A 19,015-nucleotide genomic window follows, 5' to 3' on the forward strand; every position below is an offset into this window, starting at 1 on the left:
GAGACAGAGACAGAGAGACAGAGTAAGCAGGATGCAACACAGGCAGGAGAGTGACCAGAGTGGGAGTGATGAGAGTTTGGGGAGCAGGCTCGCTGTCTGCATTAAAATGGAAATAAATCTTTAATGAGACCCTATCAGAGTACTATATACTCTATATGTTTGTATTCTTAAGTGCACATACCAAATGATGCATTGATGTATTGATTTGAGGTTATGTAGGCGGAGCAAACTGAATCTGCAATGCTTTTGTAACTCCTAACAGAAATAATGAGGTTTATGCAGGCATAAGAACTTACAAAGACAAATTGTAATTATACAAAAAAGGACGAACTGCAGTTTCTCACCAGATTGCCAACAGCCAGGACGCCTTCAAATTGTTCAGTCATTGGGTAGTGCTCCATGGCCATGAAGAGGGTGTTGAGGACAATACAGATGGTGATGGCCAGGTCAACAAATGGGTCCATGACAATCAAGTAGACTATGTGCTTGATCTTCAGCCACATGGGAAAGCACTCCCAGATGAGGAAGATATTGGCAAACTTGTACCAACAGGGAGGGCACTTCCTCTGAGACTCCTCCAACTCTGGAGGAGGGGAAGAAAAACCCCAAAAAGGGTGAGAAAAACAAAACAGTAAGACTAAGTTCTGAAAGTCAAATCTACTGCACAATAAACATCCTAGTAAGTAAAATACACCATCTGTATCTGGATACCTTATCTGGAAGAAAATGTCAATTTGAGGTGTAAATGCAAACAGTTTGAAAGGCAACATCTAGATCACAGCTGGCTTGAATTGTGATCATATCTCAACAAGGTGAAAATGAAATTAAAACTCGTACGACTTGCTAAGGAAGAAAGATAACATGTTAAAGGAAACATGCACTGTCTGTACCCTCTATCAGTGTGTTGGTGACTACGCTCATCTGACTGTTGGCACGGTCCTTTCCTTTGAAGGAGGAGTTGAGCTGATCCACAGATACCATGAGAGAGCCAGAATGCTTCTTCTTAATCTCCACGTCAGTAGTCTGTACTCAGAGATAGACACAACGTCAGTCAGAAACAGTACTCACATGAATGCAGACTCGCAAACATCCCACATCAAAACTCATGCTCTTAAGCTGTCGTAACAATATATGATGCCATAAGTCTGCTCAGACAACGGAAAACCTAACATGATGAATGCAGCTTCTCACATTAGATCATCAAATTCTTTTTACAATGTATGATCCTTAAAAATTATGAGATTTTTTTAATTTAATCATCACTTTAAATTCATACTATAAATTCTCAAATAGTTGCCTTAATTAAACACAACGGAAGACAGAACCATGTCTTTATTAAAACAAATATTATTTGAGATAGGTCTTTATTTCTAATTTCCCCTGTTCTCTATTTGTTATATTTAAGTAAATGGCCATTATTGAAGTACTGGCTTTTGTTTGAGAATTTACAGTATCCCTTCTAAACCCTTCATCGTGTCCTGTGCATAACATAGCTAAACTACAACCCCTAAGTAAACAACATTAAACTGCATGCAATGGCATGCTGGTCAAGAACAAAGGGGATTTCAAGACATTTGCTGCTACACCATGCTATATTTTGAGAGAGGTAAAAACGTAAAAGCAGGTAGATTGGTTGAGAATAAAAGAGGGGTCTACTTGAATGAGAAGAAATATTGTTTAAAAATATTGTACAGAAAAAAGTTTCAGATTTGTTTTTGCACCATCCAGTGACTTAGAATAAATAAGGGCAAGAAGGAAAGAGAGGGAGTAAGAAAGAAAGAAAGTAAAAGTTAAAGAAAGAGACTAAAAGAAATATAGTGATGGATATAAAATAGGGATTAAAACACAGTATGGGCCTGGGTGTGGAAAGTAGGGAGTGTGTTTATTTCCTGTAAAATGATATATTAGTTTTGTTTTCTTATGCCTCTATATGAGTACGTTTGTTGATAGAATTGTTAGGAGAACCAAGGAGCGGCGGATATATTGTATAATTGTTAGATATTAATCAATGGAATGATAATCATGGTACTGGTAAGGCAGTGACTTTGCAGATGCTGTTTCAGCTGGTTAGTGTCTTCTAGAGCTGTTAAAAAAGGAGCAGCAGAAAAAGGGCATTAGATCAGGGTGGACGTGGCAATGTAAGATGAAATAATAAGACAGAAATCTAGATATCCAGGGGAGGAAAAGGGAGCTACTGAGTTTAGGGAGGAACAAGAGCCAAGGGGAAGAGGTTGTGAAGGAGAAGCTGCAGAGACCGGGGCCACCACCATCATGCCTAAACTGTATTGGTGTCCCATGGACTTCCTTACACTGTCATCAGTGGCTGCCTTATCTATTTTCACCTCAGGCAGAAGCCGTCTGCCGGGCCCAGGGCCGATGAGAGACACCACGCCATTGCAGTCCACTGTGCTGTTCCTCTTTCCTCCAGAGTGGGGTGCCAGGGGGTGGATGCGTGACGAGCCTTGGCTGTAGCCACTGTAGCTGTTGCGGCGGTAAGGGATAAACAGGGAGCCTCGACGGTCTTCACTCTCCTCTACTGTACTGTGCTCATCGTCTGCGAACTCGTTCTCTGAGCCCATGTCCTTGGAACGGCCTTTGAAGCTGAAGATGCTGCTCCGGCTGTTGTGGCGTGACATGAAGGGAGAGCCTGGGATGCTGAGTAGTGACTGAGGAGGGAGAGAGAGATGCAGAGAGGTAGAGTTGAGGAGTTATTAAAAACAGCTGGAGTTAGTTGATATGTAAATAAAAAGGGTCGACAAGGTGAAGAGGGCAAGTGGGGTGCAGAGTTAACAAGAATAAATATAGAGAAAAAGACAGAAAGAAATTTATAATGTTAAGCAAATGGGAAGTATGTCAGATAAAAGCAGACAGCATGACAATACAGGATTCATTCTTGTGTAGCAATATAGTGTAAGGTGTAAAATTTTGACTTCTCTGACTGCCCCAAAACAGATGCTAGCTTTTGTGTTACATACAGATATGAAGGCTATTACAGTAGTTTCCTTGTACCCAACCACAAAATTAGTGAAACAACAATGAGAGAAATTGAGAGCTTTTGACGTTGCTCAATCACTGTTACAACATAAGAAATGTATTTTTATGATATACAATGAAATTATGCAAAAATAAAGTTCAGATGATTTCATGAATTAATGGACTTTTCATTTTATATTTTTGTTGTTTCTGTAAAGAAGACCACAAGAATACAGCAATCACACTTGTGGGAACCTAACCACAATTAACTTATAAAATGACCTATAGGGCAAATGAAGTTTAGTATTTATATTTGTAACTCATAAAATAAAGAATGAAAATAACTGCAGCCCAGTGAATGTTTTGTGGGTGTTTAGTCAGTTGTTTTGTTCTATCTTCAAAGTAATAGTACAGTGCAGTTTAGTTTGTTTAAAGGTCGTCAAATATTGTTATACAGAAAACCCCAACATACATTACAACATTACAATAAAGGCTGTTTTCATCATGTTCACATGACGTTCCATTGTGTGCCATTGATCCCTTCCCCTGAAGCCACCAAACAAATCATCTTGCTAGAGCTGACAGTCACCAGCAAGACTGTGTTGGATGAGATGTTTGAGAGAAAACTTGAAAAGGATGACAGACTGGTCAGTGAGTTCACGCAAGGCAGCTAGAGACCAAAGTATAGCAAGGACGCACCCTGATCTTTAGCCAGAGCGTACACTAATATGGACACCACTGAAGCTGCCGAAAGAGCCTCAAGATGGCAGTGGTTTAAGAGAGGAGAGCCAAGGTAAGGACAGAGGGATCAAACTTACCATTTAGAGAAAAGCTAAGGTCTGACCAACCTCAAATGGGTTAAATGGAGTGGGTGTACAATGCTGAAAGACCCAAAACATCGAACGATTCCAGGGACATCACTGATAGTGTGTCTAAAGCATAAGAAGATGTTTTTGTTGACAACCATGAGAGTGACATCTTGAAGAGATGTCAACCAGACTACAACAGGTTGGCAAATCACTCTGTATCCTCTGTGAGGAGGAGACCAAAATCAAGTGACAGAGAACATCATAGATATATAACCCCAGAGTAGCCCAAGAGGCAAGAACAAGGAATTCAGACTGACGTACATCTGATGCCCACGTGGCAAGAAACTTCAAGCCATGATCACCACAATGAACTTGCTGAAAGGTTCAGAGTAGAGGAGGGCAGAGGAATCAAGTAGCCTTACTCCAAAAACCATAGGGAGGCAACATCAGACAGGAGCTCAGGACTATAAGGAGGCAGGAGAAGAGGAGCACAGAGCTTTAGCTTTTTTGTTCAGCAGCCGAAGTAGCACCGGAGATGCCAGCGTTAAAAACGTCAGAAGAGAACCACAGTCATTGTCAATCCCTTCAAGTTTGGCTGCTGGGACAGAAAGACAGTGGTAAGCTGAGATGCCCACAGAAGATCAAAGACCATCATCACACTTTTTGGATCCAGCAATAGAGCAAGAGTTGGGATGTTGGGCTAACTGAAATCAATGGACCAGTCAAGATGTTGTACTAGGGCTGCCCCGTAATAGTCGACTTAATCTTTAGACGATGTGAAGAATCTTACTTAGACGCAATTTTCATTATCTAGATAGTTGCAGAAAAACAATGTTAAATACTATTTAAGCTGCGCCTTGTCACCATGTCCTACTAGTTGTCTGTACTCAGACTGGGAGCTTGAAGGGCAGGGAGTAAACACTATTAGCATAGGAGCAGGGGACCCAGTGGTTCACAGCCAGCTGATTTATGGTAGAGAAGAATGAAACGGAGGAAGAGAAGTGAAATTTGTAGCGAATAGAATAGAATCCTGTGGCAACTCGTGGTTGGGTGTTAAAGGTGCCACACCCAACTATTGAAGTGAACTATTTAGAGAGCTACCAAGAAATCTGAGCAGCATCAAACTCTACAGGCACAGCAACAGGCCACAGTCACTACTCAAATCTGATGGAGAAATTAAAGGTTGCAAGAACCAGAGAACTGATAAAGTACTGGGAGTCAGCAGACCCTGGAGCGGCAAAAGCTGACATTGAGATGAAGACTGTATGAAAGTGGCAAGCAGAGGCGGTGGCCCAGCATGAGAGTGGTTACCCAAGGAAGAACAGGACTTGGATGCTTCCCAACTTCCAGTGTCCAGGAGGAGGTGAAGGCAACGGAGGAAGAGAGAATATGCATAGTGGTGGCCATAAAACAACAGGGTGGCCTTGTCATCTGGAGAAAAACGTGACCTTGAGAATATTGCCAGGATAAAGCCCTTGAGAGGAAACTCGTGAAGTGTTGAGGGACTGGTCACCAAGTACAGGCAATGTAGTTGGACCACCATGGTCTGCATGTTGAAGTTGGATGCAGGGACTCTGCAGCCCAAACTCTGGCCAGAGCTTACAATGCACTAATCATCGAGAGAGAGCCATCAGCGATACCACTGAAGCAGCAGAAACAGCCTCAAGATGGCTATGGCTCAAGAGAGGAGAGCCATGGGGAGGACGTAGCTGACTTGCCTTCTGGACACAATCTGAGGCCTAATCTACATCAGCTGGGTCACATGGAGGGGGTTGTATGATGGTGAAAGACTTGAAACACCTAACAATTCCTGGAACATCACTAATGTGTTCAGACTCAGAGGCATCAGTAGATGTATGCTACTGTGAGTCAAACAGCAGTCTGCATTTACTGTATAGTTTTACTGGTTCACTGTACCTGGTTCATGATGGATGTCTTTCTCCCCAGCCGGCTTCCTGGGAAACGAATGGTGCTTTTCTTGCTGCCATCGTCTGACTCAGACTTGACAACCTTCTCGCTGTCTCCCTTCTCTTTTTCCTGCTCTTTCTGACGCCATTTCTTCTTGCGATTGCGACGTTCCTTGGCACTCTTGGAGCTCAGCTTGGAGACTTCAGAGGAGCTGCGGGACAAGTGCCCCCCTCCTTCATCCTCTAATGCAGCTTCTGATACAGTGCCTGCAGATGTCGCCATGGCAGCAGCCTGAGGCGGAAAAAAAGACAAACGATAATCATAACCTATGAAAGACAGGTAAAGGTCTATGTATGTGAGAGAGAGTGTAAGACCAACCTGTGTCTCCTCCTGCTGTTTCTTGAGCTGCTCCAGCATAGCCTTGAATTCAGCCTCTTTCTGCTCCGCCTCCTCAATTGTAGCCTGGTTCTGCTCCTCATAAGCCATGGCCACCACAGCCAAGATGAGATTTACCAGGTAGAAGGAGCCCACAAAGATGACCAGTACAAAGAAGATCATGTATGTCTTCCCAGCAGCTCGCAGAGTCTAATAGATACAGACACAAAGCAATCAGACATTTTGGGTAACTTAACATGGAACATGTTTTTAAAAAGACATATTATACTATTTATAAGATATAAATGGAATGCATCTTAGGAAAACTGTAGATTTGTGTTTATGAGAGTTTTTTTTGTGGTACTTTCTTCTGTCAGAGGCACTGTATGCATGTATATGTGTGTTGTGTCAGCATTGCTGGTGCTTCAATATCCGGTTCATGGCTTTTTCCAGGAAAACCTCCAGACAAGAAAGAAGCCCTAGAGTGCAGGAATTCCCAGCTTTAAACACATACACACACTCTTAACAGTGACTGGCCTATTTGCCAAATGAAGTGAAACTATTATGGCTGCGGTGGTGCAGGTCTGGAAGAGGAGGAAGATGAAAATGATGTGTCATGGTAGTGCAGTTTACATGTTATATATTTTGTACATGCATTTGTGTAACAGCAAGTAACAGGACTAAAGAAAACAGAGGTGTCATGCTGGTCTAGAGAATATTACTCTTCTAAAGGTCATTTAAAAAAATTGAAGTCACATTTGTTTATTGCTTCACTACAAATGCAAATGACATATTTCAGAATTCATTTTTCCCTGCATGAAAGACGAACAGCAGTCTAGTGGCTAGTCACACACTCTTAGATACAGTCTTTCTAATCAGCTACCCTTCCCTTTTATACAGAGGTCAAATGAACTGAGGGGGAGAGTTGCTGAAATGCACTTTTGCTGATTCATTCAGGTATTAGGGTGACGATATGACGTATTTTTTATGATGAAGTGAGTACAAAAAATCATTAGCACTGCTAAGTGTGTGTTTTAATTCTCTGGGTAGGACTACAGAGGCTTTCATATAGATTTCTATAACAGGTGTAAGAAGGGTCAAAGATTTCCATACATCCATACAATAGGTCACGTATGTGTCCATTTGAGACTTAGGAGAAGAGACAGAAGAATTAAAGAAAACACTGCCTTACCAACATGTAGAGATTTTCCCAGAAATCTTGGGTCATGAGGCGAAAGAGGGTGAGGAAAGCCCATCCAAAGCTGTCAAAGCTGGTGTAACCATAGTTTGGGTTCCTTCCAGCTTTCATACATGAGAAGCCCTCTGGACAACGTCTAAAACAAACACACAGGAATACAAAAACTGTAATTTACCAAAGGACTGAAATGTGCCACTTCAGCATCATAACAGTTGGGAATAAAGATATAGGCATCACTGGCAGTCTAAGATACAACAGGACCATGAAAATGAGCGAGAAAAAAGTCTTAATAAATGTACACTGTAGCTAGTTAGGTAGTAGGATACTGATAGGATACTTAAATATTTCATGACCTTTTCAAAAGCAAGCAAGTCTGGCTCATGAATTATGAATACATAATTGACTGATAGGACTGTCTAAATAGTATGTATATGTAAGTATGTGTATGCGTACCCCTTATTTACTTTGTAAACTGCAAAAATAGTTTGTTGTTGAAAAGTGGGCTCTATATTTACTATAATGACCCTGTTTTTGTATCTATAACACCAATTTCTTGATTAAATGCTAATTAACATCTCATCGTGTATGTGGGAGTTTGCAAAATCTGTGTGGCCTGAAGATCCACAAGAACAAAATGAGATGCTTGAGATGGGTGTGAGTGCCGAGTTCCTCCTGAAGTCACCCCACAAAGCAAAGGAACCAGCACAAGCTCCATGCCAAAGAATGTCTTAACAATGACGGGTCAAGTGGCCTCCAGTTTAATGAGGACATCTTTAAAAATACAGCCATAAATGATGCAGATCAGAATCACCTTTTCATGTCAACCATTATTGGCAATATTTCTACTGAGACGGTTTGGCATTAAGGAGTGGTACAAAGGAGAAAGGGAAGATGAGAAGACCACCTTAGCAGATCTTTGGAACATTGTGTGGAAGAATTTCATCATTCTCTGCATAGCAGAGTGGCTTTATAGGAAGTACAGAGCCAGAAAATAAGTGGCATTCATGGAAAACCCCTTTGACTTTACCAAGAAATTAAATGGATAGAAGCAAAGTGGCTACCTGGCACGCCCCAACGAGAAGACACCTAAAGCGAAGTAGAAAGGGACCAAGACTTGGAAGACTGTGACTAAGACGAGTCGAGCTCAACACCAAAGAGACAATCTTGAAGGAGATCCAGGAGGTCAACAGAATGCTAGAATAAGCTTGGGTGCAGCTTCTAGTGGAGTGCTTTACATAGGTCTAACACAGGAATCATCAAGGTGATCTAGAGGAGGGGGACGGTAGCCCAGTTGTGGAGATTTTCAGAGGGTGTGTGGATTATAAAGGAGGAGAATACAAGCGCGATCTCACTTTTCAGATAGAGATATTCTTCAGCATTGATGCTTGATGCCTGAGTACCTCCTGAAGAACTCCTACATTGACGCCTCAGTTCAAAAGAGGAGTCACAGTGCATTGAGCACACAGGAGTAGTCACTCAGTTGATCAGAGAGTCACAGGAAGGTCGCAGAGACCTTGCTTGTTCTGTGGCAGCCCCTTGGCAGCACAGAAAAAAAGCAATCAGCAATATCATTATCCTCTCTGTGAGTTGATCTAGGTCTAAATGAATCTTTTAACCCTAGTACTTATAGTCCATGTCTGTCCTGCCGACAAGAATGAAACTGTAAACTTTCTAATAACCGCTGAATTTATCTAACCCTCAGTTTTCGTTTCAGTTCCCATAAGCCCCCAAGGTTTGTGAGTTTCTGTTCTTCTCTTTCTAGTTCTCTCTCTTATTCTTTCTCTCTTTGTGTGACCTGTCCTCTTCCAGGTGGTGGAGAGGAGGTCATATGGCAGGTCAGGTCCCACTTGGAGACACCTGAAGTTGCCCGATGTTCTAATTTGTATATACTGTGATTTTGCTGTTCTGTTGTTGTTGTTGTCTGTTCTGTAAGGATTTTGAGACACCTGAAAACATTAAAGCATAAATATGGAAGCATGAATTTGAGTGAAGCACTGACTTACCCTGAGTCAGAACTGTTTCCACATAGTAGAGCATCAAGCTGACCAGGGAGGAAGTAGAAATTAGCTATGAAAAAAACAGAGAGCAGAACAGTTACTTGCATTAGTCAATGAGCAAAAATGTTTGTTACTTGAATTTATCTGTCTGTTATTTTTTTATATCAGCAAGGTAAAAAACAAAACAATACAAAGAGAAAAGACTTACAAGGATACACAAACTTTGTTATGTAGCATTTATGCAACTAGTTGTCTAGGTGTCAGCTAATCACTCACTGTCATTCATGATGTATTCTCCCCAGTCAAAGCCCCTGCTGCCATTTGCCAGGTACTGCTCTGTCATGTTGATTGGCCAGATTACACACTTATTCCGTAGGTTCCCCATGAAGAGTTGGAGTCCAATCAGAGCAAAGACGCTGAGACAGAAGACGGTCAGGATCATCACATCTGACAGCTTCTTCACAGACTGGATCAGAGCACCCACAATGGTCTTCAGGCCTGCCAATTAATATACAATAGACACACACACACACACACACACACACACACACAAATGTGCACGAATGCACATACATGAAAACAGGCAAACTCACATACACACGAGCATATATATTTTCAAATGCAGACACACACCCACACACATACATACACACACACACACATAGACACAAATAAAAAGAATTGCAATTTTTCTGGCTCAGCAAGAGTACAAAAGCTGAGTTTGGTTTTATAGCTGAAATTCAGAGCTGACTGAAGTCACGCACAAAAGAAGTTAAGTTAGGTAACATATATCTAATACTGTATTTAACTCTGTACTGTGCAGGAACTTATATAAATCTAAACTTGGCAGGCATCAGAATTATTTCTCAACCACCTACGCCTAGCACTGCCAAGCCTTAACACCAGAAACTGACTTTCAGTGTGTCTTGTACATTATAGTATAACACTATTTTGTAGCTGGTGTATGTTGTTGTTGTTGTTTCCTTTGTTGTTATTCCTGCCTTGATGGAAATCTGTAGTTTAGGCTGTCTCTCTTTTTAATTAATTATTCAGATAGTTGCTAGCCATGTTGTGGGTATTTAGCACTTAATGCCTGCAATTGAAGCATATACAGGCACTGTAATTTTAACACCTCAACAACATTATACAAAAGTAATCCCAACTGACACATAGGGCCTTTGTTTTGATGTAAAATGATAGCGGGTTAACAGCTATCTTCACATTTGCTGACACGCAACAGAATAAATTAACAGAAATGATTGAAGCAACCACAAGGGTGTGAGTTGGTGTGGAGTAGCCTATGTTGAGAATAATACGTTTATATTTAAACTGTTAAATATAGCTCTTTCTTATTTAGCTTGATTTGTTTTTTTTGTACTGAAGTTAAGATATTTGATGTATAATGTAACTACAGCATTATCTAATTGGTAATTTCATTGAATTCATAAATATTGTGCTACAGCACAGTAACAGGACAATAGAGCCTACAGCAGAGTTCAGAGAAAAAAGCTGAGAACCCAGTTGGGGTGTGGAAAATATTTAGTGTAGAAATTGGAATTCTCTGATATCCAAACATAAATATATAAGTACAGTGCAATAATGGCACAGGTATTCCAAAAAGGTAATAAAAAATGTAGCCTGTGTGTGTCTGTGTGTGTTATTGTGGGGACTTAATATCTCCAGTCATTGTCTGCAGGTACAACGCTGCAGCTCAGAGGCAAAAGAATATATTTTCCCGCATCTCCACAAACCTTGTCTCCATTGGTTTTTACAGCCTCTGGAGAAAATATTGTGCATAGATTTAACTCTACCTGGCAGCTGGTTGTCACCTGAGCACATGTACATACTACGTCAGTAGTTTTGCAGTCTCTCTAAAATTTAAACTTTTAGTGGGATGCGTGTACTTGGTGCAGATTTGTGCATTTGTGATTTGTTGAAACATTCAATCAAATCAAAGACATGACCATGTATGTAATAACAGCACAGTGATTCCACTATGATAGTGCATTCAAGTTCAAGAACCACAGCTATAGAGGTCACATTCAGTTTTTTTTTTTTTTTTTCATAAAACACAAAACAAAACTGCAGCTGTGTGGGATGTTTCCATCAGAAAGACACATTTTTACATTAACTACCCAAGATAAGCAAACAGTTCTATAGAACCGTGTTATAAATAGCTTCATTGTCTGGAGCATTTTCCGCTGAGGTCGAACAGACAGCACTACAGCTGGATTTAGGATCCATCTGGAGAAGAGAAATTGTATCATGGGATTATTATTTCCCTTCACTCCTTGTGTCCATTTACGGGAACATTCCTGACAAACTGCAGTTAATAATTGTACTACATCCAACAAATCAGTTGAACACAGCAGCACCACAAACAGCAAACAGTGCACAGAACCGGGCTCAGTCAAGGAAGCAGGACGTGAAGAGGAGAAAGAAAGGACAGGCGACGAAGAGTTGGTGGCTGGGGGGGAGGGGCAATGAGAGGTGGCATGCAGGTCATTTAAACGCCAAGGCTGAAGGAATTGACTCTGTATCAGCATCACCTGTGTGTAAACCATGATGATGACCTTGCCTTAACAGAAGAACCGTTCCCATCCCAGACACCCCTTTCTCCCAGCCTTGCAGTGCCGGGTGAGCACTCGGTCTGGTTTAGCCCAGAGCACAAATGATCACTACATGATGGAGGCTGAGCTTATTGTACTGTGAGCAGGCGTGAGGGTATGTGTGCTGTGATGTGTGTGGTGTGATGTGTGTATGTCTGTGTGTGTGTGTGTGTGTGTGTGGGAATGTTAAGGTTATATGTGCATGTATGGCCATTATGTGCAATGTATTGCATATTGGCTATGTATGCATATGTGGCATGTATGCATATGTGCTGAAATACAGTAATTCATAGTGTCTGTATAATTGTTTTACAAGCATTTCAAGCAGGAGTGTATCTCATATAAGCAAATATATATAAACTTATGTTACTGTGATCCCTAGAAAAAAATGTATGACCTCATTTATTATTTATGTTTCCCTTTTACTCCCAGGATGGACAAAGATCTTTAAAAAAAAAACGTTTTTTAAAAAATAACTCTTATAACTAAAAAATAACAAAATTGAAAAGAAAAGCCCCTTAAAGCCAAACTCGTAAAAGCATGTGTCTCAAAGCTTCATGCAGCGTCAATGTGTTGTCAAATTAGGCTTGGCAGTCTTAGGGAATCAAATAGTCTTTAGAAATGAAAATGTATGAAAACTGTTAAAGTGTAAAAAGGTGATGATCATATTTTTTCCCTAATCAGTTTGTTAATTTAACCACTCTGATAATATCTTCAAAGCCAACTCTGTGTACTCTTCCTTTATAATATCACATTGTTTTGGACATTCATTTCTATTTCACTTGGGGTAGAAATGCACAGACATAAAGCTGTTGAATACCTTAATGTGCTGCAGAAGCCCAGCTGTCTATATGGGACATGTGAGCCCACAAGACTGCCAATAGACTGCTAAGCCTATCAAAAATGTATTGCTACCATTTTTGATTGTCATAGAAACAAAAGTAAAACAAAATTCTGAAACATCCTCTTTTTAAAAATAAAATAAAATATCAAAGTAATAGAAATAAAGACGGGTAATAGATAAAGTAAGCTCAGCCTTAGTGTTTAAATGGGAGTCTCACCTGGAATGACAGAAATAGTTTTCAATGCTCGGAGAACCCTGAACGTTCTCAGCGCCGAGACATTCCCAAGGTCCACAAACTCTGTTATATATCTGTAACAAGGTAGGATGACACACAGAACAGAACCCCATGACCCACAACACACACGATAACAACACACACACACGCACGTATGTACGCGCAAGAGCACGACACCAGCACCACCATCGAAGACCAGGAGGGAACACCACGGTAAGAGAGAAAGCGCCTGTCCGACCAGTGGGAAGAGAACGAAGGAGGAAGAGGAGAGGAGAGGGACTGAAACAAAACCACACCTAACATCAACCCCGTGACTCGCCCACCCGCAAACACAAACACCTGGACTGTCTTACCTGGGATAACTGAAATTGTTTTCAAAGCCCTCAGAACCCTGAACGTACGCAGAGCTGACACATTGCCTAGGTTTACAAACTCTGTTATATACCTGCAAGGTGGATCAGATACAGTTACTCAGCAGCCATCCCAAACAGAGGAAAGACAGAATAGATTGTTACATAATATATTATTAAGCATTATGAATGTGGTATGATGGACTCATGTAGAGTTAACGTGCTGTAGGCAACTGTCTTCAGAACCTTTCTGTAAGATTTTTTTTCAGCCTCGCTAAAATGTAAAAAATCTTAATAACCAATCAAATAGCTTGGGAGGAAAAAGTACACCTATTGTCTGTCAATTACACATGCATGACTCAGTCTAGTCTTTACAAGCCTGCAAACAGCAATAGGGACACAAATCCATGTCCACAGAGGAAGTGACATGAAATAAAATACTGGCTCTGAAATTAATTTGGATTAGGACTGTGACATGTTCAATAAAACACAAAGTCAGATTAGGTTTTGGGTAACTGTAGCTTTACTACTGTGGTGGCTAATCTAAATCTATCAATTCTGGGGTAATGAGTTTATCAGTAACTACTAGACTGAGCTCACAAAGTTCTGCCAAATGAAAAGAAACTGGTCGTCTATTCATAACACGATGTGTAAAGCTTAGACAGATAGTTGTCACATTGCCGTGTTTTCTGCTCTAACGGTTAAATGTGTTGACACAAAAAGTGATTTTTTCATGTTTTGGGGGACTTTGTTCGTACAGATTCCTCTTCATTTCTATATGCTAATATATACTCTATACTGTATAATGTCTAATTACAAATGTTTAGTTAACATTTTTATGTAATAGATCTTTTTTTCACAGCAACCATTTTGACATTAAATAGTAGGGTAAACACAGATGTTACCAATGATACTAATTAAGGTTTAGTTCCATTCAGGTCAAACAGTCAGGGTGTCTCTATTGTGCATGTTGGCTCACTGGAAAGGCTCTGCTACACTAAATGGAACAACAACTTAATTAGTATCATGTTTACCCTACTATTTTATGTCAAAATGGCTGCTGTGAAAAAGGTCTAATATTCCTAGTCAAATTCATATACCGATTCCGATTCTGAAATTAAAATGACTCAGACTTTTCAGACAGAAAACACTTGACTCGTCATAGACGTAAAAGCACAGGTGTCACCAATAACTTAAATGACTTCTCCACTGATAACGTCTCAAAAGCCAAACCAGAGAGCCAGCATTCACAATACCACACCTGGATGGAATGCAGTCATTATTAATGTGATTAGTTATACCTGTGTTTACGTAGCCAGACGGTCTGCAGTGAGAAAGTTCTGTTGACTTTTGGGATTTAGCTGCTGTTATCTTCTCACAACTTTCTTCTACCCACACGCTAAAATGTTATTTTTAGTCATGTTGAACTCCCCTTTTTGGTTTCCTTGTCTCTTGCTCTTTCCTTTATACATTCGATCAAAGTTTCTATACACATTTTTAAATTATTTTAATTTTTTATTGCTTTTATTGTTGCTAATATACATTAAAATACTTACGCCATTGAGATGACCATGAAATCCAGCCAGTTCCATGGGTCTCTGAGAAACGTGAACCCATCTATAGCGAAGCCTCGGGCAACAATTTTTGTGAGTGACTCAAACGTATAGATACCTGTGAAGGTATACCTTGAAAAAAAAGAGAGAACAGAGTAAAACTGTGACAGATACTTTCAACAAGGATATGATAAATGAGAAGAAGTATGGACGTGTACTTACTCTACTTGTTTGGACCACTCCGGGGGGTCACTAAATGTCATGAATATACAGTTGGTCAAAATCGTACACATGATGATCATGCTGAATAACGTGAGAAGACAGAAGTTAAGGAAACTTTTGAACAGTGATACCCCATAACACCCAATACATTTCAGTACAACCAACAACTGAAATCAAAAGCTAACATGTTTAAAACACTAACAAATCTATTCACTGTAAAGCATGAACCACTTGAAAGGATATGAATGTATCAAAATCTTAATAGCTATTCGCCTAAGTAGATTAAAAGGGCTTAAGATGTACAAGGAGGGCGTGGCACTGAAGCGGAAGATTGTTTTCCCTTTGTTTAGGACTATAAATGTCTGTGGAGAAAGAGAGAGAAAGAGAGAAAGAGACCATTAGAACATTTTTAAAGCTTATTATATGGCACATACTATTCAGTACATGGTCTGCAAACCCTTTGTGCTGTCTTGTTTTAAACAAAAAAAGGGACGACTGTAGCTCATGTGAGTCCTGAGCTCACCTCTGAGTCATGGGGCACAACTGCATTTGTTTCATCTCTAAGTACATGGCAGATTCTTACAATACAGGTGACACTGAAATCTAGAGTGCTCAGTGAGGCAGTTTGTAATGGCCTTACTATACAAATCACACAGGATAAAAACAGTATAGTAAAAAGATAAAGGTATAGTAAAGGGCACATAGTCAGTGGCAGCAAGGACACGAGACAGTGTTTTTTTCACTCCCTCTGTGGCCGGCCACCTGAGAACCTGGAGCACAGTTAATACCTCTTTCCTGGTTGCATCAGACATGGAGCCTCTGTACTGGCGAGGCGTTTCACCGTGACATTAGCTCTGTGAGCTGCCTCAGAAGCGGCCGACAGGTGCAAGGGAAGCTCTCCCCTCTTTGTAGCCAAATGACTCTCTTCGCCCAAAGTTTAAAGCTCTTACTGGAAGAGAACCGCATATGCTGTCATCGATCAGGGGCAGATCTGCTGACTCTAAGCTCTCAACAACCACTCCCCACCCATAAACAGCACTGGGCCAAGTGGGGCTGGGCGCTGGGGTGAGGCAGCAGTGTGAGTTTGTTTGTGCTTACCTGTGTGTGGTTTGTGGATGATTTTGGATAAACACAATATAGGGCCAAAAGTGAAACGTATGAGCATTATTTACAAACAAATGGACTCCTGACAATTTATAAATGTGTGGTTTGGATGAGTACACTGCTAGGATGTTTTTTCTTCTTTACCATATTATATTACATACATATATTAGATAATTATCACACCACAGACTATTAGAGAACATGGAGACATCAATTTCTATCAGAAACTTCTGCATTATTAATGATAAACAATCCTTGTAGTTTGTTATATGAATGCAGTTTACTGCTTCTGTAAACATTAGCAAATATTATATAATAAAGATATTAAAATTGGTCAAACTACAATTTACAAATAATTAAGTTGTCAAAATATTGTGCACCAGAGTACATGCATTCAACCACAGCAGGTCATAAAGCCAACTCTATATTGCTTGCCCTGTTTATGTTCAGGTTTAATAATCACTGCACTCACAAATGACAACCCACTGGTGGATAGCATACATGTATAATAGAGGCACTGGTCTTTAGTCTGCATGTGGCACAGGTAGCTAGAAAAATACATACACCACAAGGTGTATGGTTCAGGTTCATGATTCACACCACGGGAAAGACTAGAAAGAAACAGAGAGCCGACCAGAAGTGTCCTGAGACAAGTGGTGTCCTGAAATCTAATTAAATTAAAAATAGCGTCCGCAGTCTGGGGAAAGACAAAATGTATTCTCTGCATGAGAAGACTCTTCTCTCTCTCTCTCTCCCTCCCTTCCCCTCTCCCTGTTCCTTTTTGCCGATAGAGCATCTGCACTACTTAAAATATCCTCTCACTATTTTTCCTGTTACGTGAAGAGAAGAATGATCTATACTTAATCAACACGATACAAACAGGAAAACACAGGATCTAGAGTGTTCAAAGGGTAAATCTTTTTTTCCCAGAGGTCATTGTTTTGCTGACCCAGCAAATACGGTATGTGACTCTAAGGAGGGGGAGGTTGTAAAATGAGCAACATCTCATTAGCAATTTATAGATGCCCTGCATGCATAACTACGTTCCATTGTTAAATCAATGTGAAGCATATTGCCTTGAAAACATCCAATAGATTTATAGAGGTGTTTTGAAAACTTCAGATTAAAGGACAGTATGTTATAGAAAACATGTCTGTTTTGTCCTCATTGAGTCACAGTTACAATGTAGGTCATCCTCTACAGCATATGGACATGTTGAAATTTTCAAGATTCCCTAAAACTATAAAGAGGGCTTCAGTTACTCAATGAACTGTGTGGATTTGGAGACAGAAAAATCGGCTGTTGACGCAAACTTGGCAACCTGGAACAAGGGATGCAAATGTCAGGCAATTTCCTTAATTGATTGTCTGCCAGATAATTCAATAGCTGATCAACCACTGAAGCTTATAAATTACTAAATGTTAGATTTTTCTCAATGGAAGATTCATTACCATGGGCTCTTTTCACAGTACAATTTAATAAAACAAAATAAAAACGCTAGTAAATTATTCTAATCATAAATTAAATAATGTTAAGGACTAAACTTAATAATTCTGTGTAACATAAAGGCTTTACTAGAGGCCATAAAGTAGATGAGACTAAACATAGAGGTAATGATACTAAGACCATTCTTGAGTCAATACAAAGTGATACAGCCTACTAATACCTATACCAAGAAGAAAAGACTGGAATAAGATGAGTGAAATTAATTAATTAATTGTAAGCTGCACCTTTACTGTGCAGTTCCTGTTGTATAGAAAACCACTCACTCTGTGCAAGTATCATGGAGCAACCACTGAAAACACCTACACCCCCGCACAATGTCCCTTAATGCACACACAGCACTGTTGGTTGACATATCCGTGATTGTTTAAATTCTTAAGAGTGACTAATTGATGTATTAATCACTCATTTCTCCAGTTTAATTAATTTCCCAGACAAACTCTGTAAAGTAGGTTGAGAGACAGTGAATTGGAGACACTGATTTCATCGTTACGGAATTGAAGGGTTTGCTTTCCACAACACATTAAGATGGGATCAACATGTGAACCACTCGTAAGCTTAGGAAACTGAGGATGAATTGCACCTAGTTATGTACAAAGTGCACCAAACACTGTACATGTACTACAATGCACGTTGAAGTCCTTCACATGAGGACACACGCATATCATTATAACACTCATATGCCCATAAAATAAATATTAAATAAACTTAACACATACATACTTGGGAATAAATACATATATACTTGCATTAATGCACAACTTAGCAGAGCAAGCTTCACTAGAACGAAGACTTCTCTGCTGCAAACCTGGTGAAATGTTCCTAATTCTCAATAGAGCGTTCTAGAAAAAGGCACATATGCAAGAATCAGGAGGCAGAATGCAGCTGCAAGGGCAGTGTGTGTGTGTGTGTGTGTGTGTGTGTGTGTGTGTGTGTGTGTGTGTGAGAGAAAGAGAGAGAGGAGAAAGGAATAGTGGACAAGGATATGGAGAGGGGTTGCAGGGGTAATGGGAAGAGCAGCCAAAGAGGCTGAAGGAGAGGGAGAGAGAGTTGAGGGGTGGAGGGAGAGTGAGTGCAAGAACAAGAAACCAGAGAGCCTGCAGAGGGGGAGAGAGGCCAAACCTGAGATCGGATGGGTAGACGAGAGGAGGAGGAGAATGCGTAGGCATGCAGGCAGAGAGAGAAACTGAGAATGAGATGAGGAGGGGGAGGCAGAGAAAGAGAGAGAGAGCTAAGTGAGAATCTAATAGAAGGAAAAATAGAGACTAAATCATGGGGAGGGGGTGTTTTGCTCTTCTCTTAATCTCCCAGGGACCCAAGACTGACACAAAGACT

The 19,015-nt window shown here is 40.4% G+C and overlaps 1 protein-coding gene across 1 annotated transcript in view; it reads right to left on the minus strand.

Annotated features, from left to right (window-relative positions):
• The window catches only part of scn8ab (sodium channel, voltage gated, type VIII, alpha subunit b), a 48,896-nt gene that overhangs the window by 19,536 nt on the left and 10,345 nt on the right, over nt 1-19,015 (minus strand). Inside the window, exons 3-14 of the mRNA XM_035661150.1 lie at nt 15,317-15,435; nt 15,074-15,163; nt 14,855-14,983; nt 12,931-13,022; nt 9,537-9,758; nt 9,267-9,330; nt 7,258-7,399; nt 6,069-6,275; nt 5,700-5,981; nt 2,343-2,666; nt 891-1,023; nt 345-583 (exon numbers count right to left, since the gene is read on the minus strand). Of these exons, the coding sequence (XP_035517043.1) occupies nt 345-583; nt 891-1,023; nt 2,343-2,666; nt 5,700-5,981; nt 6,069-6,275; nt 7,258-7,399; nt 9,267-9,330; nt 9,537-9,758; nt 12,931-13,022; nt 14,855-14,983; nt 15,074-15,163; nt 15,317-15,435 (2,043 nt within the window). The remainder of the gene's footprint in view (nt 1-344; nt 584-890; nt 1,024-2,342; nt 2,667-5,699; nt 5,982-6,068; nt 6,276-7,257; nt 7,400-9,266; nt 9,331-9,536; nt 9,759-12,930; nt 13,023-14,854; nt 14,984-15,073; nt 15,164-15,316; nt 15,436-19,015) is intronic.

Source organism: Morone saxatilis, unplaced genomic scaffold, assembly GCF_004916995.1.
Source record: "Morone saxatilis isolate NCDOM2014 unplaced genomic scaffold, NCSU_SB_2.0 Contig18, whole genome shotgun sequence".
Classification (NCBI taxonomy): Eukaryota; Metazoa; Chordata; class Actinopteri; family Moronidae; genus Morone; species Morone saxatilis.